General features: G+C 40.8%; 1 protein-coding gene across 1 annotated transcript in view; it reads left to right on the top strand.

Annotated features, from left to right (window-relative positions):
* LOC133550485 (protocadherin Fat 3-like) overlaps window positions 1–27,124 on the top strand; it is a 187,683-nt gene that overhangs the window by 25,265 nt on the left and 135,294 nt on the right. The window contains exons 5-22 of the mRNA XM_061896465.1: window positions 1,278–1,414; window positions 5,709–5,984; window positions 7,109–7,319; window positions 7,388–7,602; window positions 7,671–7,829; window positions 7,904–8,025; window positions 8,114–8,296; window positions 8,361–8,475; window positions 8,553–8,822; window positions 8,967–9,317; window positions 9,382–9,555; window positions 9,628–10,158; window positions 13,403–13,767; window positions 18,522–18,675; window positions 22,523–22,630; window positions 22,699–22,882; window positions 25,026–25,246; window positions 25,319–25,771. Coding sequence (XP_061752449.1) covers window positions 1,278–1,414; window positions 5,709–5,984; window positions 7,109–7,319; window positions 7,388–7,602; window positions 7,671–7,829; window positions 7,904–8,025; window positions 8,114–8,296; window positions 8,361–8,475; window positions 8,553–8,822; window positions 8,967–9,317; window positions 9,382–9,555; window positions 9,628–10,158; window positions 13,403–13,767; window positions 18,522–18,675; window positions 22,523–22,630; window positions 22,699–22,882; window positions 25,026–25,246; window positions 25,319–25,771 — 4,229 coding nt within the window. The remainder of the gene's footprint in view (window positions 1–1,277; window positions 1,415–5,708; window positions 5,985–7,108; window positions 7,320–7,387; window positions 7,603–7,670; window positions 7,830–7,903; window positions 8,026–8,113; window positions 8,297–8,360; window positions 8,476–8,552; window positions 8,823–8,966; window positions 9,318–9,381; window positions 9,556–9,627; window positions 10,159–13,402; window positions 13,768–18,521; window positions 18,676–22,522; window positions 22,631–22,698; window positions 22,883–25,025; window positions 25,247–25,318; window positions 25,772–27,124) is intronic.

Raw genomic sequence — 27,124 nt, 5'->3', positions numbered from 1 at the left:
CTTGTTTATAGAAGTCTTCCTTATCTTTCTTCAGTTTTAAAAGTCTCTCTGTCTCGATGGAGATCTTCCTTTATTACCTCCTGCTTCCATTGAAAGTCCAGTTTAAAAAAACTGTTTTTTTTTTTTAGATATGTAATCCTCCATGTTAAAAGTGCAAGCGAGAGGAAAAAATAAACGATCGCTGCTTGTTGTCACGAATAGTCGCAAGAAGGATCACTAGCGCCCTCTACCACCCGGAGGCGGGAGTCATTTAATGACTCATATTTGACACACGCAGCTACGGTATATTAATAAAACATAGCTGCTTACTGTTCTTTTTAGCATATTCAATAGCTTGGACCTTAAATCCTACTGAATAGCTCTTAATCTTCTTCCCTTTATGCGATTTCCAATGATTGAAATCAGCCTCCTCCATTTTGAAAATGATGACAGGTGAAGTGACACTCGTGACGTGACGAGTTTGACCCGGTGGAAATTCTAGGCATATGCTAATTATTGGGCGAAACGAGTTTGAGCCGGCGTAAATTCTAGACATGCGCTAATAAAAATAATATTTTGCGAAACGAGTTTGACCCGGCGTTAATTCTAGGCAGGCGCATACGATATATTCGGCGGCAATTCAAGGAGATACTGTATATAGAATGTAAAATATTGACTATAAATTAATAAAATACATAAATAAACAAACAAAACACACATATATAGTAATAAAAAAACAACTAATCTGGGTCCTTAATGTTGATTGGTCATAAAAAAATATCAATAATTATCGATATGAATTAGTGATATCGTGATACAGTTTTCAACCGTATCGCACAACTCTAACCAACTGTCATTTCGGAGAAGAAAAAACCCAAATAAGCAAGCACAACCCGGTGATGGTCTGCGGCTGAACACGCCTGGCTGCTTCCGTGGAAACATCAGTATTCATGTGTCGAGCGGCGCCGCAGCCCTCAGAAGAGAGCGGGGATATGGCGGTGAATCGCTAATGCGTATCAATTCTCTCCCTGGCTCTAATCAAACACTAAAACCCCTAAACTGTACCTTTTTTTTTTTTTCTTCGTCTGCGCGCTGGCTGGTGTTTGGGAGCGATAAGACAGATGTTTGCGTGGCCGCTAACAGCTCCCGGGCTGACGGACACCGCCGCGTCGTTGCGTTTCACTTCACTTTATCACGCTTGGCCCGCGGGCCCAGATGGCTGGCGAAATGATTGCCCGGCGCGGTGGAGGTGCTAACGGGCTAACGTGGCTAACATGTGTGTGTGTGTGCGACCGCAGGAAGCTTCGACATGCAGTTTGACCTCCAAGTGGGCGTGGGCACAGTGGTGGTGGCCAAGCTGCTGGACGCCGAGGCGCAGGCCGTGTACAACATGACCGTGCAGGTGACCGACGGCACAAACGTCGCCACGACGCAGGTACGCCAAAGCTTTGGGCGGTCACTCTTCAACAGAAGTGAATTAATCAACTCGTATCATGTTCTACACGTGGCGAATGTTTATATTCAACTTGGAGAAAGCCAACCACCAGGTTTAAGTTAACTCTCTCACAAAAAGAGGCAATAAATTCAGACCTTCAAATGCAAAAGTGATAGCCCTGTCCTTGAAAAAATACTATCTTTCTAGCTCAACGCCAACACCGACTTAGAGTGTCCACCCTGAGATCGGTAGGTTGTGAGTTCAAACTCCGGCCGAGTCATACCAAAGACTATAAAAAAAATGGGACCTATTGGGGACGCCGCCGGGGGTACAGAAGTGAATTAATCAACTCGTATCATGTTCTACACGTGGTGAATGTTTATATTCAACTTGGAGAAAGCGGACCACCAGGTTTAAGTTAACTCTCTCACGAAAAGAGGCAATAAATTCAGACCTTGAATACAAAAGTGATAGCCCTGTCCTTGAGAAAAGACTATCTTTCTAGCTCAACGCCAACACCGACTTAGAGTGTCCGCCCTGAGATCGGTAGGTTGTGAGTTCAGACCCCGGCCGTGTCATACCAAAGACTATAAAAAAAAATGGGACCTATTGGGGACGCCGCCGGGGGTACAGAAGTGAATTAATCAACTCGTATCATGTTCTACACGTGGTGAATGTTTATATTCAACTTGGAGAAAGTCAACCACCGGGGTCAAGTTAACTATCTCACGAAAAGAGGCAATAAATTCAGACCTTTAAATGCAAAAGTGATAGCCCAGTCCTTGAGAAAAGACCATATTTCTAGCTCAACGCCATCACCGACTTAGAGTGTCCACCCTGAGATCGGTAGGTTGTGAGTTCAAACCCTGGCCGAGTCATACCAACGACTATAAAAAAATGGGACCCATTGGGGACGCCGCCGGGGGTACAGAAGTGAATTAATCAACTCGTATCATGTTCTACACGTGGCGAATGTTTATATTCAACTTGGAGAAAGCGGACCACCAGGTTTAAGTTAACTATCTCACGAAAAGAGGCAATAAATTCAGACCTTGAAATGCAAAAGTGATAGCCCTGTCCTTGAGAAAAGACTATCTTTCTAGCTCAACGCCAACACCGACTTAGAGTGTCCGCCCTGAGATCGGTAGGTTGTGAGTTCAAACCCCGGCCGAGTCATACCAAAGACTATAAAAAAAATGGGACCTATTGGGGACGCCTCCGGGGGTACAGAAGTGAATTAATCAACTCGTATCATGTTCTACACGTGGCGAATGTTTATATTCAACTTGGAGAAAGCGGACCACCAGGTTTAAGTTAACTATCTCACGAAAAGAGGCAATAAATTCAGACCTTGAAATGCAAAAGTGATAGCCCTGTCCTTGAGAAAAGACTATCTTTCTAGCTCAACGCCAACACCGACTTAGAGTGTCCACCCTGAGATCGGTAGGTTGTGAGTTCAAACCCCGGCCGTGTCATACCAAAGACTATAAAAAAAATGGGACCTATTGGGGACGCCGCCGGGGGTACAGAAGTGAATTAATCAACCCGTATCATGTTCTACACGTGGTGAATGTTTATATTCAACTTGGAGAAAGCCAACCACCGGGGTCAAGTTAACTATCTCACGAAAAGAGGCAATAAATTCAGACCTTGAAATGCAAAAGTGATAGCCCTGTCCTTGAGAAAAGACCATATTTCTAGCTCAACGCCATCACCGACTTAGAGTGTCCACCCTGAGATCGGTAGGTTGTGAGTTCAAACCCCGGCCGAGTCATACCAAAGACTATAAAAAAAATGGGACCCATTGGGGACGCCGCCGGGGGTACAGAAGTGAATTAATCAACTCGTATCATGTTCTACACGTGGCGAATGTTTATGTTCAACTTGGAGAAAGCAAACAAGCAATAAATTCAGACTTTGGAATGCAAAAGTGATAGCCCTGTCCTTGAGAAGAGACGCCAACACCGACTCAGTGGCCTACTGGTTAGAGTGTCTGCCCTGAGATCAGTAGGTTGTGAGTTCAAACTCCGGCCGAGTCATACCAAAGACTATAAAAAAAATGGGACCCGTTGGAGACGCTGCCGGTCCAAACATCTTATTTTAAATGGCTGACAACCATTATTATTATTATTATTATTATTAATATCATTATTACCACCAGCATTGCCTTGTGTGGTCCTAGTAGTTGTATACAGTATGCTCAAGTATTTAAAAGGTAAAGGACACATTTCATGTGTGATTATAAATAATGTTACTCTATAATATACTCCCCCTTTCAGAAAAAAAAATAAATTTTTATCAAAAAAAAAGCCTCTAACCCAAAAAATGGGTTATTCTCTGATAAACCCCAGAAATTGACTTACATTAATAGCCCTATAACCCAGAAAATAGGTTACTCTATATACATATAGAGTAACCTATATAAAAAATAACCCCAAAATCGAACTCAACACCCGCAACCCATAAAGTGGGTTACCAAAATAACCCAACAGCTTTTAGCATGTATAGGATAATTGCTCAGGAATAGAAAAATAATGACCCCAGGTTTGACTTCAGTGGCATTTGGACTGGTTAGCCTTTAAAATAAATAAAAAATGCCTTCAACCCAAAAATGGGTTACTCTCTAATAAACCCAGAAATTGGGTTACATTTATCGCTCTATAACCCAGAAAATAGGTTACTCTATATAAAAAATAACCCCAAAATCTAAGTCAATACTCGCAACCCATAAAGTGGGTTACAAAAATAACCCAACAGCTTTTAGCGTGCATAGGATAATTGCTCAGGAACAGAAAAATAATGACCCTGGGCTTGACTTCTGTGGTATTTGGACTGGTCAGCTTTTAAAATAAAAAAATCAACAACCCAAAAATGGGTTACTCTCTGACAACCCCAGAAATTGAGCTCCATTAATAGCTCTATAACCCAGAATATAGGTTACTCTATATAAAAAATAACCCCAAAATGTAACTCAACACTCGCAACCCATTAATTGGGTTACCAAAATAACCAAACAGCTTTTAGCGCGTATAGGATAATTGCTCAGGAACAGAAAAATAATGACCCTCGGCTTGATTCTGTGGTATTTGGACTGGTCAGCCTGTAAAATAAATTTCAAAAAATTCAAAAAATGGCTTACTTTCTGAAAAAGCCAGACATTGACTTACATTAATAGCCCTATCACCCAGAAATGAGGTTACTCTATATAAAAAATAACCCCAAAATCTAACTCAACACTTACAACCCATTAATTGGGTTATCAAAATAACCAAACAGCTTTTAGCGGGTATAGAATAATTGCTCAGGAACAGAAAAATAATAACCCTGGGCTTGACTTCTGTGGTATTTGGACTGGTCAACCTTTAAACAAAAAAATGCCACCAACCCAAAAAAGCCCTGCGATGACGTAGCGACTTGTCCAGCGTGTATGCCGCCTTCCGCCGGATGTTAGCGGAGATAGGCACCAACACCCCCTGCGACCCCAAAAGGGGATAAGCGGTAGAAAATGGATGGATGGACCCAAAAATGGGTTACTCTCTGACAAACCCAAAAATTGGGTTACATTAATAGCCCTATAACCCAGAAAATAGGTTACTCCATAGAAAAATAACCCCAAAATCTAACTCAACACTCGCAACCCATAAAGTAGGTTACCAAAATAATCCAACATTTTTGAGCATGTATATGAAACTTGCTCAAAAACAGAAAATGACTGACCCTGGACTTGACTTCAGTGATAATTGGGCTGGTCAGCCTTTAAAAAAAAATCAAGATTCAAGGAACTTTATTGCCACCCAGGTTGATCCCAGATTGAGTGCCACAAGAACTATAATATGGACATAACATTCTAATAGAATAGGGTTGGTGGCACACCCCTTTTCTCTGACATACGACAATATCCTCCACAAAAATATTGACCCTTTTCACAAATACTGTCACATGTCCCTAAACTCTCCAGTTTTCTTGTTCTGATACAAATTAGTGTTGGGAGGGGCTCTTCAGTTTTTGCCCCCAACCCTGACCCTAACCCGTTTTTCTAAGCATCCTTGAGGTTTGAATTTCACCTACTTAGGCCCGGGAAGCGTCCGAGAAGGTAATCCACATAGTCCCAATGATAAATGGGCTACCCAGAAAAGTCCATTGAACCCACAGACTCTTTGAGTACTTTTTGGTGTTGTTGGTTGAAAGCTAGACAACATGAGATGGTATTCTCGGAGATTGGACCTTGGATCTGATGGCCACAATTGGTATTGGTATTGTTCTCCATATCGCATCAAATGTACCTTCCTCTCAGGTGTTCATCCGGGTCCAGGACAGCAACGACAACCCTCCGGTCTTCTCTCAGCCGGCCTACGACATTAGCGTCTCAGAGGATGTCCCCGTGGACACGGAGCTGCTGCGTGTTCGAGCGTCGGACTTGGACGAGCGCAGTCGGCTCAGTTACTCCATTTACAGCAGCGTGGACCCGGCCAGCATGAGGCTGTTCCGGGTCAACCCGGGCACGGGCGTGGTGTACACGGCGGACCGGTTGGACTACGAGACTCGAACGCAGCACATCCTCACCGTCATGGTGGGCAGATGTTGAGTCTGATCTACCGTATTTCCTTGAATTGCCGCCGGGGGGCTAATTATTTGAAACCTCTTCTCACTCCGGCACCTACCAACGGCATGTAAATTTAGGCCTGCGCTTAGAAATTTGAGTGTGATGTAAGGATACCATCATGAAAAGCACATTTAATAAAAAAAACGTTATTATGGTCTTACCATAATAAAAGCATCGATAACTTGTTTATAGAAGTCTTCCTTATCTTTCTTCAGTTTTAAAAGTGAAGTGTGAAGTGAATTATATTTATATAGCGCTTTTCTCTAGTGACTCAAAGCGCTTTACATAGTGAAACCCAATATCTAAGTTACATTTAAACCAGTGTGGGTGGCACTGGGAGCAGGTGGGTAAAGTGTCTTGCCCAAGGACACAACGGCAGTGAATAGGATGACGGAAGCGGGAATCGAACCTGCAACCCTCAAGTTGCTGGCACGGCCGCTCTATCAACCGAGCTATGCCGCCCCAGTCTCTCTGTCTCGATAGAGATCTTTCTTTATTACCTCCTGCTTCGATTGAAAGTCCAGTTTAGAAAACAGTTTTCTTTAAGATATGTAATCCTCCATGTTAAAAGTGCAAGCGAGAGGAAAAAATAAACAATCGCTGCTCACTCTTGCTGCTTGTTGTCGCAAGAAGGATCACTAGCGCCTTCTACCACCAGGAGGCGGGAGTCATTTAATGACTCATATTTGACACACGCAGCTACGGTATATTAATAAAACATAGCTGCTTACGGTTCTTTTCAGCATATTCAATAGCTTGGACCTTAAATCCTACTGAATAGCTCTTAATCTTCTTCCCTTTATGCGATTTCAAATGATTGAAATCAGCCTCCTTCATTTTGAAAATGATGACAGGTGAAGTGACACTCGTGACGTGACGAGTTTGACCCGGTGGAAATTCTAGCCATATCCTATTTATTTTGCAAAACGAGTTTGACTCGGCGGAAATTCTAGACATGCGCTAATAAAAATAATATTTTGCGGACCCGGCGGTAATTCTAGGCAGGCGCATACTATATACCCGCCGGCAATTCAAGGAAATACGGTATGTACATCCAAGCACCGTCCTCATGTGGTCTGATGTGGCCCCAGGTCAAGGACCAGGAGTTCCCATTCAACCGAGACCTGGCTCGGATCCTGGTGGCAGTGGAAGACGCCAACGACAACATTCCCTACTTCACCAGCACCGTGTATGACGCCGTGGTCTACGAGTCTTCTGTTGTGGGCTCGTCGGTGATGCAAGTCACAGCTCTGGACAAAGACAACGGGATAAACGGACAACTCACCTACACCATACAAGCAGGTAGGACTCCTTTTGTCTGGTGATATTGACTTTGTTGTCTGAGGTTTAAAGTGTTTTATTGTTCTCAGGTAACACTTGGGGGCTGTTTGCCATAAATAACAGCACAGGTCTAATCTTCATCGACAAGGAGCTGGATATCACCTCGGTGGGCTTTTACACGCTCACCGTGCGAGTCGTCGACAGCGGATTTCCTCCACTAATGGCCTTGTGCTCCGTCCGGGTCTCCTTGATGCTCTCCGACTTGTCCAAGCCCAAATTCTCCCAAGAGGAGTATCAGGCCGAGGTAAAGGGGATGGACGTAAAAATCCCTGCCTCATTCAGTACTCGGCTGATGTTTCTGTGTTCAAGCAGATCATGGAGAACAGCACCGCCGGGGCTTACGTGACCGCAGTTCGCGCCGTGAGCCACTCGTCGCTCATTTATGACATCACCAAGGGCAACGAGGAAAACTGCTTCTCTATTAATCACCACACCGGCATCATCAGCACACGCAGACTCTTTGATTTTGAGGTTGGTTCGTGCTTCATTTTATCGAGTTAGAAGATTTGATGATGAAATCTGGTCACGTGTCTTTCTGTGGTCAGAAAACGCCGTCCTACTTACTGATGGTCCGTGCTTTAAGCATGGCGGGCGTGGAGGCCAGCGCCACAGTCGTCGTGCAGGTGGGGGACATCAACGATAATGCACCTGTCTTCCGACAATTAAGGTATCGAAATGAGTCTTGGTGCAGTGATGGTCGGTCATGGCTTTTGACTAGAAGTCCTCAACCCCCATGTCGGACCTCCTTGTGGCAGGTACGTGGGGGTGATCAGTGAGGCGGCCCCACTCAACAGCGTGGTTCTGGCGGACGATGGCAACCCTCTGGTGATCCAGGCGATCGACGAAGACCGCAATCACAACGCCCTGCTGGTATTCCAGATTATAGACGAGACCGCTCGCATGTTCTTCAGCGTGGACCCTGGGACTGGTTCGATCCGGTAAGAGCCAGGCATTTGGCGTTCATTATACCTGATTTCTTAATTCTCTCTGGTTCTGTTTTAGGACGATTGCCAGTGTGGATTATGAGACCTTCCCTGAGTTTATTTTCAGGGTTCATGTCAGAGACAGCGGACAGCCTTCAAAAAGTGCTGACAGCCCTGCTGAAGTCGTCATAAAGGTGCATAGTCAGCCGGTCATTTCCCGCTTTTCCAAGAAGTTACCTCACTCTGCTGGTTCTCCCTTTCCACATCTTAGGTCATCAATATCAACGACTCACCCCCAAAGTTCTCTCAGGACATGTATGAGACCATCCTTCTCCTGCCTACCTACGTGGGAGTTGAGGTCCTACGGGTTGACGCGTATGACCCGGACATGATTTTGGACTCTGACAAGTCCCCCACTCCTCAGCTGGTTTACTCCTTGGTGGACCGAAACCTGGAGCACTTCACAGTGGACCGCAGCAGCGGGGTTGTAACGGTTATCAATCAGAACCTCAGCAGGGACCGCTATCGATTCAACTTGAAGGTCAGCCCATCAAAACACGTGCACGTCAATAAGCAACACTGCAGACTCCAATATAATATTAATACAAAATCTGTATCAGTACAATATGAACTTGACTACATCACCCGTAAAATTCACAGGATACTCTTGATATCTGTCTTCAAGGTTTGGGATGGCCGTTTCTCGAGCGTGACGTTGGTCACGGTGCTTGTCCGCCAAGCCGTCAACAGCGGCCTTTCCTTCACCTCCCCGCTCTACTCCGCCTCCGTTCGAGAGAACACTCGGAACCTGACCATACTCGCCGTGGTGAACGCCGTTGGCCACCGCCTTAATGAACCACTCAGGTTCTCGCTGCTTAACCCTGGCGGTCTTTTCACCATCCGGCCGACGTGTGGTGCGCTGCTAACCGCCGGAGTACCCTTTGACCGCGAGGAGCGGGACAGTTATGAGCTGGTCGTGGAGGTCCGTAAAGAGGACGAGGTACTAAAGGTGGCAAGGGTCAACGTCAGAGTGCAGGTGAGATGGACGTCTGAATGTGGCCCGGTCTTGGTTGTCTGGTCTCACTTAAGTCTTTTTCCAGATTGAAGACGACAACGACAATGCCCCAGAGTTTGTGAACCTCCCTTACTACGCCACAGTACAGGTGGAAGCAGAACCCGGGTTGTCTATTTTCAGGGTGTCGTCCACTGACCGAGACTTGGGCGTAAACGGGCAGGTGACCTACAGCCTCAAAGAGCCACACAGAAACTTCCAGGTGATTCCGCTTCTTCTTCAGCAGTGTCCTTTTAAAAAGGTACATTAAATCATTTATGTATCTACCCTACAGGTGAATCCTGTGACAGGTGAGCTGATGTTAAAGAGAGTATTTGAAGCGGACTTGTCGAATGCAGAGTACAAGGTGGTCATCGTGGCTGCGGATGGTGGCGCCCCCTCCCTGTCCAGCGAGGTGGAGCTTCCAATCACGGTGCTCAATAAAGCCATGCCAGTGTTCGACAAGCCCTTCTACGGCGTCACGGTCCCGGAGGACATCGCCGTGTCGACCTCGCTCCTGAGCGTCAACGCCACCAGCCCCACCGGCCAAGGCATCATCTTCACCATCGCAGGCGGCGACCCTTCGCTCCAGTTCGACATCGGCTTCGACACGGGCGTCATCAGCGTGCTCTACCCTCTGGACTACGAGACCACGCAGTACTACCGCCTCACCGCCAGGGCCACCGACACACTGACGGGGGCCAAGTCCGAGGTGGACGTGGACGTCGTCGTGCTCGACGTCAACGACAACCCGCCGTTGTTCCAGAAGCCCTCGTACTCGGCCGTGCTGGCTGAGAACGCCATGATTGGAACCAGCGTCTTGCAGGTGCGTGTTTAGCATGCGGCTCTGGCGTTACCATATCATCCGCCGCGTTATTCATGAGTGGAGCTTGATATTTCTCCGGGAAAAGCTCTCGACCTTTTGAAAATACGCGACCGCTGTCGCAACATTTGCACAAGACAACTCTTAGACGAGTTAATTAAACTGTCTGGACGACGGAATTCTGTTCATTATATTCATGATCATGAAGCATGGAAAGTTTTGGTTCCTTCGCCCCCAAGAGAGACAGTCTTCAACTATTCAACCAACAGTGACAACATTCAACTTGTTATGGAGGGTAAAAACCACCTCAGAATTCCGTGTAATTTTTCCCATGGAAAATGAATGGGCCATTTTTCTAACTTGCACAATATCAACATTTCTCAACTGATTAGAAGCATCCACACACTCCACTCACCTTGGACAATCAACTCAAGTTTCCAGGAATTCATGGTTTTCCTTAGCCATATTTTCACCTCTTCCTGGAAAGTTTTCACCGTCCACATTTTTCAAGCGTTTTTGACCATTGCACATTATTTCTAACGGCCTACTGAAACCCACTACTAGCGACCACACAGTCTGATGGTTTATATACCATCCATCCATCCATCTTCTGCCGCTTATCCGAGGTCGGGTCGCGGGGGCAACAGCCTAAGCAGGGAAACCCAGACTTCCCTCCCCCCAGCCACTTCGTCCAGCTCTTCCCGGGGGATCCCGAGGCGTTCCCAGGCCAGCCGGGAGACATAGTCTTCCCAACGTGTCCTGGGTCTTCCTACCGGTTGGACGTGCCCTAAACACCTCCCTAGGGAGGCGTTCGGGTGGCATCCTGACCAGATGCCCGAACCACCTCATCTGGCTCCTCTCCATGTGGAGGAGCAGCGGCTTTACTTTGAGTTCCTCCCGGATGGCAGAGCTTCTCACCCTATCTCTAAGGGAGAGACCCGCCACACGGCGGAGGAAACTCATTTGGGCCGCTTGTACCCGTGATCTTATCCTTTCGGTCATGACCCAAAGCTCATGACCATAGGTGAGGATGGGAACGTAGATCGACCAGTAAATTGAGAGCTTTGCCTTCGGTCTCGGTAAATGGGGCACTTTTGGGGCGGTATAGCTCGGTTGGTAGAGTGGCCGTGCCAGCAACTTGAGGGTTGCGGGTTCGATTCCCGCTTCCGCCATCCTAGTCACTGCCGTTGTGTCCTTGGGCAAGACACTTTACCCACCTGCTCCCAGTCCCACCCACACTGCTTTAAATGTAACTTAGATATTGGGTGTCACTATGTAAAGCACTTTGAGTCACTAGAGAAAAGTGCTATATAAATATAATTCACTTCACTTCACACTTCACTTTTTGTCTGTATCGCATTTTTGTTGCCACACCGGTGGCGGTTAAAGAACTTTTAATATACTTACCGATTGTTTATCTGACCACACCCCGCCGACTTTCAGGTACGACTATATAATCTCACTAAAACACTAGTAACACAATAAGCAGATAAGGCATGGGTGTCAAACTCTGGCCCGCGGGCCGAATTTGGCCCGCCGTGTAATTTCATTTGGCCCTTGACGCAATATCAAATTAACATTAAAGCTGGCCCGCCGGTATTATACAGCGGCGGTGCCGCTGTAACACCACATTCACCGCTAATACTCATACTTGCCAACCCTCCCGATTTTCCCAGGAGACTTCCAAATTTCAGTGGCCTTCCCGAAAATCTCCCGGGGCAACCATTCTCCCGAATTTCTCCCTATTTCCACCGGGATAACAATATTCGGGGCGTGGCTTAAAGTCACTGCCTTAAGCGTCCTCTACAACCTTTCGTCACATCCCTATGCGGCTTTTACTCACACACACACACACACATACACACACACACAAGTTAGTGCAAGGTATGCTTGATCAACAGCCATACAAGTCACACTGAGGGTGGCCGTCTAAACAACCCTAACACTTACAAATGGGCGCCACACTGTGAACCCACACCGTAACACAACATAAACACAACAGAACAAACACCAGAAACCCTTGCAGCACAAACTCTTCCGGGACGCTACAATACACTCCCACCAAACCCTGCCCACCTCAGGTTGCCTTAGCTCAAAGCCTGAGCGCTGACATTAATAACTAGCATCCAAGAAAAGATAGATTGATAGATAGTAGTTTATTGATTCCTTCAGGAAAATTAAGATGGCTTGGGCACATCAGATTAGATTCGTGTGTCGCAAACTGAGCAGTAAAAAGGCCTAAATGGTGGATTTATTCATTGTTATTTTATTTTCAAATTTATTAGCCTGTGGAAAAAATTCATGTTGATTTTTACCTTAGAAGGCTGCAAATAGAAAAGAGGCATTACATTTTTATTTAAAATTTATTTGATATGCCATTGATATTTTTCATTATTATTATTATTATTTAAAACTCAAATTTGCATGTCACTATAAAGTTATTTAAGCCTTGTTTGTTCAAAATTCAATGAAAACTTGTTTGGGTCCCTATTAAAAGGTTAATTTGTTCAACCTTGGCCCGCGGCTTTGTTCAGTTTTAAATTTTGGGCCCACTTTGTATTTGAGTTTGACACCCCTGAGATAAGGGATTTTCCAGAATTATCCTAGTAAATGTGTCTAATAACATCTGAATCGCTCCCACTGCCCTCGTCTTTTTTTTTTCTTTTTCTGGTTCTTCACTCTCACTTTCCTAATCCACGAATCTTTCATCCACGCTCAAATTAATGGGGAATTTATCGCTTTCTCTGTCCGAATCGCTCTCGCTGCTGGTGGCCATGATTGTCTGCTACTTCCGGTACAGGCAAAGCTTTTTTATTAGCGACCAAAAGTTGGGAACTTTATCGTGGATGTTCTCTACTAAATCCTTTCAGCAAAAATATGGCAATATGGTGAAATGATGAAGTATGACACATAGAATGGAGCTGCTATCCCCGTTTAAATAAGAACATCTCATTTCTGTAGGCCTTTAAGGTTTATTGGCGCTCTGAAGTTCTCCCCACGTCTGTGTTCCGCTCCATACAGCCGCATTTAAAAAGTCATACATTTTACTTTCTTAAAAGCGATACAGATCATTTCCGATATTATATTTTTAAAGCATTTATCGGGGGCGGCAGTCCGACATTTTTGGACATCTCTAGTTTTTAATCACGATTTGCATCAAACATAATGAAATAATGGTTCTGAATGGAACGGTGAGTTGTTGTGGGCCTGCCATCCCTGCTGAGATGCAGAACTTCCTTCACGGCAGGTGTCCGCTCAGGACCAGGACTCCGACAAGAACTCGGCAGTGAGCTACCAGATCGTACCGGACCTCAACAACAGCACGGACTACTTCCACATGGAACGGGACGGCGGCCTGGTGTTCACGGCGCGCCTGGTGGACTACGAGCTGGCGCAGCGCTTCAACTTCATCGTCAGGGCGACGGACAGCGGCGACCCCGCCCTCAGCAGCGACGTCAGCGTGGCGGTGGCGGTCTCCGACACCAACGACAACCCGCCCAACTTCGGCCAGTCGCTCTACGAGGCGTTCGTCAGCGAGCTGGCCCCCCGGGGACACTTTGTGACCTGCGTCCAGGCCTCGGACGCCGACATGGGCGACGCCCAGAAGCTGAGGTGAGGAGTTTTCAACCCTGGGGGTCCGCAGATGTACTGCAGGGGGCGTGGTGGATTTAAAAAAATGGATAGGCTGCTATCTATGGTGGCAATTATGCCAGGTAGCGATTAATCAATCAATCAATGTTTATTTATATAGCCCTGAATCACAAGTGTCTCAAAGGGCTGCACAAGCCACAACCACATCCAAGGTTCAGCGCCGGCATAACGGCAAGGAAAAACTCACAACCCAGTGGGACGTCGAAGAGAATGACTATGAGAAACCTTGGAGAGGACCGCAGATGTGGGTAACCCCCCACCTCTAAGGGAGAGTGGATGCAATGGACGTCGAGTGGGTCTGAAATAATATTGTGAGAGTCCAGTCCATAGTGGATCTAACATAATAGTGAGAGTCCAGTCCATAGTGGATCTAACACAATAGTGAGAGTCCAGTCCATAGTGGATCTAACATAATAGTGAGAGTCCAGTCCATAGTGGATCTAACATAATAGTGAGAGTCCAGTCCATAGTGGATCTAACATAGTAGTGAGAGTCCAGTCCATAGTGGATCTAACACAATAGTGAGAGTCCAGTCCATAGTGGATCTAACACAATAGTGAGAGTCCAGTCCATAGTGGATCTAACATAATAGTGAGAGTCCAGTCCATAGTGGATCTAACATAATAGTGAGAGTCCAGTCCATAGTGGATCTAACATAATAGTGAGAGTCCAGTCCATAGTGGATCTAACATAATAGTGAGAGTCCAGTCCATAGTGGATCTAACATAATAGTGAGAGTCCAGTCCATAGTGGATCTAACATAATAGTGAGAGTCCAGTCCATAGTGGATCTAACATAATAGTGAGAGTCCAGTCAATAGTGGATCTAACATAATAGTGTGAGAGTCCAGTCCATAGTGGATCTAACATAATAGTGAGAGTCCAGTCCATAGTGGATCTAACATAATAGTGAGAGTCCAGTCCATAGTGGATCTAACATAATAGTGAGAGTCCAGTCTATAGTGGATCTAACATAATAGTGAGAGTCCAGTCCACAGTGGATCTAACATAATAGTGAGAGTCCAGTCCATAGTGGATCTAACATAATAGTGTGAGAGTCCAGTCCATAGTGGATCTAACATAATAGTGAGAGTCCAGTCCATAGTGGATCTAACATAATAGTGAGAGTCCAGTCCATAGTGGATCTAACATAATAGTGAGAGTCCAGTCCATAGTGGATCTAACATAATAGTGAGAGTCCAGTCCATAGTGGATCTAACATAATAGTGAGAGTCCAGTCCATAGTGGATCTAACATAATAGTGAGAGTCCAGTCCATAGTGGATCTAACATAATAGTGAGAGTCCAGTCCATAGTGGATCTAACATAATAGTGAGAGTCCAGTCCATAGTGGATCTAACATAATAGTGAGAGTCCAGTCCATAGTGGATCTAACATAATAGTGAGAGTCCAGTCCATAGTGGATCTAACATAATATTGTGAAAGTCCAGTCCAGTCCAGATGGATTAGATAACAAGGTCCAGCAGCATCAGCGCAGCAGTTCTTTGAAGGCTCGTAAAATCAAAACCGGAGCAGTTAAAAAAACTCTTTGGGCAACTTTTAATCAGAAGAGTTCAATCTCTTTCCTGTGCGAGTTTGAAGCCGACACAACAAACGCGCTCAGAGGAGATAATGTTTGAAAAAAGGTGACAGGTTTTTACAAAACTTTTGTTTTGAAGGGGTAATTGCCAACTTTCTGTATATTTTTGCTGAAGGATGCCAATGAATGAAATCTAGGTCTAAGTCAGACCTACATAGAGGTTTTTGTTTCATGTCTCTACAACATTCCTAACGGAAGTTACAAGCAGTTTTGTCTGTGTTTTTTCCTAGGGGGCGCTAGAGCGCGATTTTGAGTGTTGGGGTTTGGTTTTTTTATTAGATCTCAAATTTCACCAGTCCTGATGTGTTTGTCCAGTTTGGTGAGTTTTGAAGCATTTTAAGGGGGTCAAATTACAGCTCAAAGAAGCAAAAATGACATTTTTTAGGAAACTTTTGTTTTGAAGGAGTTTTTGCCAACTACCTGTTGATTTTTGCTGAAGGAGGTCAGTGTATGAAATCTAGGTCTAAGTCTGACCTACATAGATGTTTTAGTTTCATGTCTCTACGACATTCCTAACAGAAGTTACAAGCAGTTTTGTCTGTGTTTTTCCTAGGGGGCGCTAGAGTGCAATTTTGAGTGTTGGGGCTTAGTTTTTTATTAGATCGCAATTTTCGCCAGTCCTGATGTGTTTGTTAAATTTGGTGAGTTTTGAAGCATGTTAAGGGGGTCAAATTACAGCTCAAAGAAGCAAAAATTAAATTTTTTTTAGGAAACTTGTTTTGAAGGGGTTTTTGCCAACTACATGTTGATTTTTGCTGAAGGGTGTCAGTGTATGAAATGTAGGTCTAAGTCAGACCTACATAGATGTTTTAGTTTCATGTCTCTACGACATTCCTAATGGAAGTTACAAGCAGTTTTGTCTGTGTTTTTTCCTAGGGGGCGCTAGAGCGCAAATTTTGAGTTTGGGGTTTTTGATTAGATCGTAATTTTCGCCAGTCCTGATGTGTTTGTTAAATTTGGTGAGTTTGAAGCATTTTAAGGGGGTTAAATTACAGCTCAAAGAAGCAAAAATTAATTTTTTTTAGGAAACTTTTGTTTTGAAGGGTTTTTTGCCAACTACCTGTTGATTTTTGCTGAAGGGTGTCAGTGTGTGAAATGTAGGTCTAAGTCAGACCTACATAGAGGTTTTTGTTTCATGTCTCTACGACATTCCTAACGCAAGTTACAAGCAGTTTTGTCTGTGTTTTATTCCTAGGGGGCGCTAGAGCACAATTTGGAGTTTTGGGTTTTTGATTAGATCGCCATTTTCACCAGTCCTGATGTGTGTGTAGAATTTGGTGAGTTTTGAAGCATTTTAAGGGGGTCAAATTACAGCTCAAAGAAGCAAAAATGACATTTTTTAGGAAACTTTTGTGTTGAAGGGGTTTTTGCCAACTACCTGTTGATTTTTGCTGAAGGAGGTCAGTGTATGAAATCTAGGTCTAAGTCAGACCTACATAGAGGTGTTTGTTTCATGTCTCTACGGCATTCCTAACGCAAGTTACAAGCAGTTTTGTCTGTGTTTTATTCCTAGGGGGCGCCAGAGCACAATTTGGAGTTTTGGTTTTTTGATTAGATGGCAATTTTCACCAGTCCTGATGTGTGTGTAGAATTTGGTGAGTTTTGAAGCATGTTAAGGGGGTCAAATTACAGCTCAAAGAAGCAAAAATTAAATTTTTTAGGAAACTTTTGTTTTGAAGGGGTTTTTGCCAACTACCTGTTGATTTTTGCTGAAGGAGGTCAGTGGATGAAATGTAGGTCTAAGTCAGACCTACATAGAGGTTTTTGTTTCATGTCTCTACGGCATTCCTAACGCAAGTTACAAGCAGTTTTGTCTGTGTTTTTCCTAGGGGGCGCTAGAGCGCAATTTTGAGTGTTGGGGCTTGGTTTTTTATTAGATCGCAATTTTCGCCAGTCCTGATGTGTTTGTTAAATTTGGTGAGTTTTGAAGCATGTTAAGGGGGTCAAATTACAGCTCAAAGAAGCAAAAATTACATTTTTTTAGGAAACTTTTGTTTTGAAGGGGTTTTTGCCAACTACCTGTTGATTTTTGCTGAAGGAGGTCAGTGTATGAAATGTAGGTCTAAGTCAGACCTACATAGAGGTTTTAGTTTCATGTCTCTACGGCATTCCTAACGGAAGTTACAAGCAGTTTTGTCCGTGTTTTTCCTAGGGGGCGCTAGAGCGCAATTTTGAGTGTTGGGGCTTGGTTTTTTATTAGATCGCAATTTTCGCCAGTCCTGATGTGTTTGTTAAATTTGGTGAGTTTTGAAGCATGTTAAGGGGGTCAAATTACAGCTCAAAGAAGCAAAAATGACATTTTTTAGGAAACTTTTGTTTTGAAGGGGTTTTTGCCAACTACCTGTTGATTTTTGCTGAAGGATGTCAGTGTATGAAATCTAGGTCTAAGTCAGACCTACATAGAGGTTTTTGTTTCATGTCTCTACGACATTCCTAATGGAAGTTACAAGCAGTTTTGTCTGTGTTTTTTCCTAGGGGGCGCTAGAGCGCAAATTTTGAGTATGGGGTTTTTGATTACATCGTAATTTTCGCCAGTCCTGATGTGTTTGTTAAATTTGGTGAGTTTTGAAGCATGTTAAGGGGGTCAAATTACAGCTCAAAGAAGCAAAAATGACATTTTTTAGGAAACTTTTGTGTTGAAGGGGTTTTTGCCAACTACCTGTTGATTTTTGCTGAAGGAGGTCAGTGGAGGAAATCTAGGTCTAAGTCAGACCTACATAGAGGTTTTTGTTTCATGTCTCTACGACATTCCTAACGCAAGTTACAAGCAGTTTAGTCTGTGTTTTTCCTAGGGGGCGCTAGAGCGCAAATTTTGAGTTTTGGGTTTTTGATTAGATCGTAATTTTCGCCAGTCCTGATGTGTGTGTTAAATTTGGTGAGTTTTGAAGCATGTTAAGGGGGTCAAATTACAGCTCAAAGAGGCGGCGGTATAATAATAATAAAACCTTAGAAACACAATATGGTCCTCTGTCCCAAAGAGACATTCCGTCCCTAATAATTGACCGAACTAGCAATAATATATTGCTATGAGAATTGATCCTGGATGGAAGAAGCCATATTGGTTGCTAAGCAGACATCACAGCTCTGACCCCCCCTCCCCCTCCCCCCCTCCTTTAGGTACAGCATCCTGTCCGGGAACGAGAGGATGGCGTTCAGCATGGAGGCGGAGTCTGGCGTGCTGCGTTTGTCTAACAAGAGACGACAAGGCATGAAGCTCTTCCATCAGCTCAACGTCTCCGTGTCAGACGGCGTCTTCACCAACACGGCGCAGGTGATGGCGGGCGGGTTGGGGTTGAAGGGGGTGGGGGGGGGAGTTCTCTTTATTAGCGGACATGCAGCTCGGAGTCAGAGGTCAACGCGTGTCCACGTCACGTAAGATTTACTGGCAGCACCGGCTGCCAAGTGGAACGTTCCGTCTCGGAGCGGCGCTCTGCAGAGTCGGCTTTTTTTTAATTGCCAACGCGGAAGGTGGACACTCGCGGAATAATAAGACGACTCGGTGACGCCTGCGGGCCCTTAAAAGGTCACGCGGCATCCGTGTCGCCTTTTGTATTAAAAATGTTAAATATGAATACGAGTTGGGAAGTATGAGGGTTTTTTTGGGGATCGGGTCTTACAAGTAAATGCTGTGCTGTTACTTCAAAGTACTTTAAAGGTTTGTTTACTCACAATGTCCACCAGATGGCAGCAAGTGTGTGGCGTTCAGACGCCGCCTGGTATAGAAGATGGATTTGATGTTGAACTTGTGACGTCTCGTTGGTCGTAGTCTGGACACCCCTAAAAAGAAAAAAAAAAGAAATTAGGAGATAAAAAGTCTAAAAATCCAGATTAAAAAAATATCTAAATTATGAGATAAGAACATCGAGATTGTGGGATGAAAATTAAAATGTTGAAATAGGAATTTGAAATTATGAGACAGAAAATTGACTTCATGAGATAAAATCCTAATTATGAGATAAAAAAAGTCAACATGATAAAATAAAAAGTCAAAATTATGCGATAAAAATAATTAAGAGATATCCTTAATTTAGTTTTCAAAAAAATGTAAATAATGAAATCCAAATTTTTAATGAGATACGAAAAATTTAAATCATGATATAGTCATAATTATTAGATAAAAATATAGAATTTTTTTGGATGAAAAAAAAAATCTAAATTATGAGAGACAAAAATTAAAAATAGGGGATAAAAAGTGCGCATTCAAAAAAAATTTCAAAATTTGGAAATTTAAATAAGATAAAAAAATGTAAATTATGAGATAAAAAGTCTTGATTATTTGATTAAAATATCACATTTTTGAGATTAAAAAAAATCATAATTATGAGAATTAAAAATAGGGGATAAAATGTGCGCATTCAAAAAAGTGAAAATAGAAAATTAGAAATTTAGATAAGATAAAAAATGTATATCATGAGATAAAATGTTCATAATTATGAGATAAAAAGTTGAGATGAGATGAGAAAGTCAACATGAGAACTTAAAAAGTCAGGATTATAAGAGACTGTCATCATTATAAAACAATAAATCAAAATTATGCGATAAGAATAATTATGGGATTAAAAAGGACAAAATTAAGATATAATCTTAATTTAGTTTTCCAAAAAAAATCTAAATAATGAAATCCAAATTTTAAATGAGATAAAACTTGAAATCATGAGATAGTCATTATTATTAAATAAAAATATTGAATTATTTTAGATTAAAAAAATAATCAAAATTATGACAATAAAACATATGGGATAAAATGTGCGCATTCAAAAAAGAAATCACAATTTTGAAATTTAAATAAGATAAAAAAAAAGCATATTATGAGATAAAAAGTCATGATTATCATATTAAAATATCAAATTTTTTAGATAAAAAAACATGAGAATTAAAAATTTTAAATAGGGGATGAAATGAAAAAAATGAAAATTTTTTTTTTCGATAAGATAAAAAATGTATATCATGCGATAAAAGGTCATAATTATTATATTAAAATATAACATTTTTGAGATTTAAAAAAATCATAATTATGAAAATTAAAAATAGGGTATCAAAAGTGCACATTCAAAAAGAAAAGAAAATCCAAATTTTGAAATTTAAATAAGATAAAACATTTATACCATGATAAAAGGTCAGTTATTAGATTAAAATATCAAAATTTTGAGATAAAAAAAAAATCATAATTATGAGGATTAAAAATAGGGTATACAAAGTGTGCATTCAAAAAATTAAATAAAATCCAAATTTTGAAATTTAAATAAGATAAAAAAATGTATATCATGAGATAAAAGGTCATAATTATTAGATAAAAATATCAAATTTTTTGAGATTAAAAAAAAATAATTATGAGGATTAAAAATTTAAAATAGGGTAGAAAAAGTGTGCATTCAAAAAATAAATTAAAATCCACATTTTGAAATTTAAATAAGATAAATGTATATCATGAGATAAATGGTCATAATTATGAGATAAAAAGTTGACTGGATGAGATGAGAAAGTCAACATAACATAAAAAGTCATGATTATAAGAGACTGTCATCATTATGAAACAAAAAGTAAAAATTTTAATAATTTAGTTTTCCAAAAAAATCTAACTAACTATATCCAAATTTTAAATGACAAACATTTTAATCATGAGATAGTCATAATTATGAGATTAAAAAGTCATAATAAATAGATAAAAATATCATTTTTTTTTAGATTAAAAAAAATCTATCTTTTCTGTGGTCTTCACGTCTGCCGCGTTACTTGATTGAATGACGCAACATGAAACTTGTGGCGCTCCTTCAAAGCGTGTGGCGGACGGGAGACTCCAGTAGGCAAAAAAAAAACAAATTCAAAATTTAAAGGAGATAAGAAAAATTTAAATCATGAGATAGTCATATTTATGAAATAGAAGGATTAAAATATCAAATTTTTGGAGAGAAAAATAATCATAATTTTGATAATGAACATTTTAAAATAGGGGACAAAAAGTGAGTTTTCCAAAAAAAAAATTTAAATTTTGAAATTTAAATAAAAGAATGTATATTATGAGATAAAAAGTCATAGTTATTAGAATAAAATATAGAATTTTTGAGATTTAAAAAAAAATTGCGATAAGAATAATGAGATAATTTAGTAATGTAGAGTTTTCAGAAAAAAATCTAAATAATGAAATCCAAATTTTAAATTAGATAAGAAAAAAATAAATCATGAGATAGTCATACCAAATAGATAAAAATATCCAATTTTTCAGATTAAAAAAAATCAGATATATTTTCTGTGGTCTTCACGTCTGCCGCGTTACTTGATTGAATGACGCAACATGAAACTTGTGGCGCTCCTTCAAAGAGTGTGGCGGACGGGAGACTGCAGTAGGCAAAAAAAAAACAAATTCAAAATTTAAATAAGATAAGACAAATTTAAATCATGAGATAGTCATATTTATGAAATAGAAAGTCATGGATTAAAATATCAAATTTTTGAGAGAAAAATAATCATAATTTTGATAATGAACATTTTAAAATAGGGGACAAAAAGTGAGTTTTCCAAAAAAAAAATCTAAATTTTGAAATTTAAATAAAAGAATGTATATTATGAGATAAAAAGTCATAGTTATTAGAATAAAATATAGAATTTTTGAGATTTAAAAAAAAATTGCGATAAGAATAATTATGAGATAATTTAGTAATGTAGAGTTTTCAGAAAAAAATCTAAATAATGAAATCCAAATATTAAATTAGATAAGAAAAATTAAAAACATGAGATAGTCATAATTATGAGATAAAAATTCATAAATAGATAAAAATATCAAATTTTTCAGATAAAAAAAAATCAGATATATTTTCTGTGGTCTTCACGTCTGCCGCGTTACTTGATTGAATGACGCAACATGAAACTTGTGGCGCTCCTTCAAAGAGTGTGGCGGACGGGAGACTCCAGTAGGCAAAACAAACATAGCAAGACCGGGAAGACGCCAGGAAAAGAAAGACAAAACCTGGATTTCCGAGAAAAAATGTTAAAAAGAAAGGAGATGTACTGTCGGAGGGAAAAAAGGGGGAGGGGCATATATAGTATCTGCTAAATCTACAAAAAAAAAAAAAAATAAATAAAAATGACCGACACAAAAACGCAGATGATGTAATTTCCAGGTAGTGGTCCGTGTCCTGGGAGCCAACCTCTACAGTCCGGTCTTCAGCCAGAGGTTCTACTTGGCAGAGGTCCGCGAGAACGCCCCGCCGAGGTCAAAGGTCATCCAGGTGTGTGTGTAATCGTGCCCCCTTGTTCCCGACGGGCCCTTTCTGAAAGTGCGCCCCCGCTCCCGCAGGTCCGAGCCACGGACGAGGACTCGGGGCTTTTCGGCCAGATCACGTACTCCTTTGTCAACGACTTTGGGAAAAGTCGCTTCGTGGTCGACGCCGACGGTCTCATTTCCACCGCCCTGAAACTGGACCGGGAGGACCCGGAGAACAAGGACATGGTGCTGACCGTCATGGCGCTGGACGGTGGAGGTAGTCCAAACTTGTCTTCTGTCGCCATTTCCTGCATCTTGGCTGGAGTTAACTCAGAATTAATGGTCATTCATCACAAGGACTTGTTTGGAGTCAAATTACTGCCCAAACTCCAAATTTAAAAAAAATGTTTGACAAACTCCCCAAAAAAGTTTGACAAACTGCAAAAAAATGTGTTTTCACAAACTCAAAATTAATTTTTACAAACTCTAAACATTTGTTTTTAATTCTACATTTATTTTCACAAAATAAAATAAAAATATTGCACAAAACTCCCAAAAATTTTTGAAAAACAAAAAAAAAGTGCTTTCACAAACTCAAAGAACTGTTTCACAAATTCTAAACATTTCTTAAAATTCTAAAAAAATGTTCACAAACTAAAATAATTTTTTCACGGACTTAAAAAATGTTTCTCAAGCTCAAAAAAATGTTTCACAAACTCACCTTTTTTTCACAAACTAAAAATGTTTGCACGAACTCAAAAAAAGTTTAAAACTCTAAAAAAATATTTCACAACCTCAAAAAAATGTTTCACAGAGTCGAAAGAAATGTTTCACAGACTTCAAAAAATGCTTCACAAACTTGACATTTTTTAAAACTCAAAAAATGTTTCACAAACTCAGAAAAATGTTTTACAGATTCAAAAAAGTTTCATAAACTCAAAACTGTTTCACAGACTACAAAAAAAAAAAAGTTTCACAAACTCTGAAAAATGTTTCACAAACTCTGAAAAATGTTTCACAAACTCAAAAAAATGATTCATGGACTCAAAAAATGTTTCACAAACTAAACATTTTTTTCAAATTCTACAATTTATTTTACTTTGTAAAAAAAATGTTGCACAAAGCCATAAACATTTATATCACTTACTCAAAAAAAATGTTGCACAAACTCAAACTCAAAAAAAAAAGTTTCACAACCTCAAAAAGTTTCACAAACTCAAAAAAATGTTTCCAAAACTCGAAAAAATGTTTCACAAACTCGAAAAAATGTTTCACAAACTCGAAAAAATGTTTCACAAACTCGAAAAAATGTTTCACAAACTCAAAAAAATGTTGAAAACAAAATTTTTCAAACTCAAAAATGTTTCACAAACACAAAAATGTTCCACAAACAAAAAAGTCCCAAAAAAGTTTCAGAAACAGAAACAAATGTTTCAAACTCCAAAAAATGTTTTACAAAGTCAAATGTTTCACAAACTCAAAAATGTTTCACGAACTCAAAAAAAGTTGAAAACAAAAAAAACATTTCACAAACTCAAAAATGTTTTACAAACACAAAAATGTTTCACAACCTCAAAAAACTGTTTCAAACTCAAAAAAAGATTTCACCAACTCAAAAATGTTTCACAAACACAAAAAAACTGTTTAAAACTCAAAAAAATGTTTCACAAACTCAAAAAAAGATTTCACCAACTCAAAAATGTTTCACAAACACAAAAATGTTCCACAAACAAAAAAGTCCAAAAACAGTTTCAGAAAGAGAAACAAATGTTTCAAACTCCAAAAAATGTTTTACAAAGTCAAATGTTTCACAAACTCAAAAATATTTCACAAACTCAAAGAAAGTTGAAAACAAAAAAAACATTTCACAAACTCAAAAATGTTTTACAAACACAAAAATGTTTCACAACCTCAAAAAACTGTTTCAAACTCAAAAAAAGATTTCACCAACTCAAAAATGTTTCACAAACACAAAAAAACTGTTTAAAACTCAAAAAAATGTTTCACAAACTCAAAAAAAGATTTCACCAACTCAAAAATGTTTCACAAACACAAAAAAAGTTTCACAAACTCAAAAACATGTTTTTCAAAGTCAAACTTTTTTCAACGGACTCAAAGAAATATACACAAACAGAAATGTTTCACCAACTCAAATTTTTTTTTCACAAATTTCCTTTTTTTTTTTCCCACAAACTGTATGACACCTGATAGTGTATCGTCGTACACACCTAGAAGTGTATTGTTGTACACACCTCGTATCACACACACCCGAAAGTGCGTATCGTACACACCGGAAAGTGCATATCGTACACACCCAGAGGTGCGTACTGTACACACCTCTTATCGTACACACTCGGAGGTGGGTGTCGCGCCCACCCGGGGGTGGGTATTGAAATGACCTCCCTGCCGGTTCTTTCCAGGACGTGCTTCCTTCTGCACGGTGCGAGTGGTCCTGGCCGACGAGAACGACAACGCGCCTCGGTTCAGGGCGGTGGAGTACCGCATGAGCGTCAAAGCCAACGCCGGCAAAGGTTCCCTGGTCACACAAATCCAGGCCAGCGACCCGGATGGCGGCGCCAACGGGAGGATCGTCTACTCCCTCTACAGCGAGGCACGCTTGTCCCTGGTGGACGTTCTGGAGGCGAGTGGGCCGGGAGTTATCTGCGAGCCGGACTTGACGGTTCTGAACACGTGGTCCCCATTGTGCGTCCAGGTGGAGTCCGACAGTGGCTGGATGATGACCAAGAGTACCATGGACCACCTGCAGGGGACAGTGTTGTCCTTCTTCGTCAAAGCCACAGACTGCGGCTCGCCGGCCAAACACTCGCTGGTGTCGGCCTTCATCCACGTGGTTCCGCCGGACGCCTACATCCCGTCTTTCAGCCAGCCGCAGTACTCCTTCACCATCCCAGAGGACACGGCGGTGGGGACGGCGCTGGGCTCAGTCTACATGGGCCTCGGGCAGACCGGATCCTTCGCCGCAGTCGGTGGGGAGACGCCGGACAGCAACCACGGGGGCACCTTCCTGGTGGAGGGCGACACCGGCCTGATCCGCCTGGTCAAGCCCTTGGACTACGAACAGATCGGCATTTACCGCTTCAAAGTGGCCGCCGCCACCAGGAGAGACCTCATCGAGTCCATCGCCAGTGTGGACCTGGAGGTCAAGGTCGGTCAAAACCTCCTTTTTCCTTCGCCAACGCCGCAGACTAAAGAGGTCCTGGTCTCTGGATCAGATCTTTATCCAAAAACTTTATTTGATTAGAACGATGCATCACAGTAAATATGCCGAAATAGTTTGATTTTTAGCTTAAAGAGCTACAATTTTAGCTGAAATAATTACATATTTTGCCAAAATAGCAAGATTTTTAGCTGAAAGAGCAAAATGATTTAACTGAAATAGCTAATTTTTTAGCTGGAATAGCTATATTTTTAGCTGAAATAGCTACATTTTTAGCTGAAATAGCCACATAACTAAAATAGCTACATGTTTAGCTAAAATAACATTTTTTAGTTGAAATAGCTAAAAAAAAATTCTGAAATACCTACATTTTTAGATGATAGCTATATTTTTAGCCGAAATAGAGACAATTACACCTGAAATAGCCAGATATTTAGCTGAAATAGCCGCATATTTAGCTAAAATAGCTACATTTTTTTATCTGTAACAGCTACATACTTAGTTAAAATAGCTACCTATTTAGCTGATAGCTACAATTTTAGCTGAAATAATTACATATTTTGCCAAAATAGCAAGATTTTTAGCTGAAAGAGCAAAATGTTTTAACTGAAATAGCTAATTTTTTAGCTGGAATAGCTACATTTTTAGCTGAAATAGCTACATTTTTAGCTGAAATAGCCACATAACTAAAGTAGCTACATGTTTAGCTAAAATAACATTTTTTAGTTGAAATAGCTAAAAAAAAATTCTGAAATACCTACATTTTTAGATGATAGCTATATTTTTAGCCGAAATAGAGACAATTACACCTGAAATAGCCAGATATTTAGCTGAAATAGCCGCATATTTAGCTAAAATAGCTACATTTTTTAGCTGTAACAGCTACATACTTAGTTAAAATAGCTACCTATTTAGCTGATAGCTACAATTTTAGCTGAAATAATTACATATTTTGCCAAAATAGCAAGATTTTTAGCTGAAAGAGCAAAATGTTTTAACTGAAATAGCTAATTTTTTTGCTGGAATAGCTACATTTTTAGCTGGAATAGCTACATTTTTAGCTGAAATAGCTACATTTTTAGCTGAAATAGCCACATAACTAAAATAGCTACATGTTTAGCTAAAATAAATTTTTTTAAATAAAATAGCTAAAAAAAAATCTGAAATACCTACATTTTTAGATGATAGCTATATTTTTAGCCGAAATAGAGACAATTACACCTGAAATAGCCAGATATTTAGCTGAAATAGCCGCATATTTAGCTAAAATAGCTACATTTTTCAGCTGTAACAGCTACATACTTAGTTAAAATAGCTACCTATTTAGCTGATAGCTACATT

This window comes from Nerophis ophidion, linkage group LG04 (assembly GCF_033978795.1).
Source record: "Nerophis ophidion isolate RoL-2023_Sa linkage group LG04, RoL_Noph_v1.0, whole genome shotgun sequence".
Taxonomy (NCBI): Eukaryota; Metazoa; Chordata; class Actinopteri; order Syngnathiformes; family Syngnathidae; genus Nerophis; species Nerophis ophidion.
This window is presented reverse-complemented; position numbering and strand designations above follow the sequence as displayed.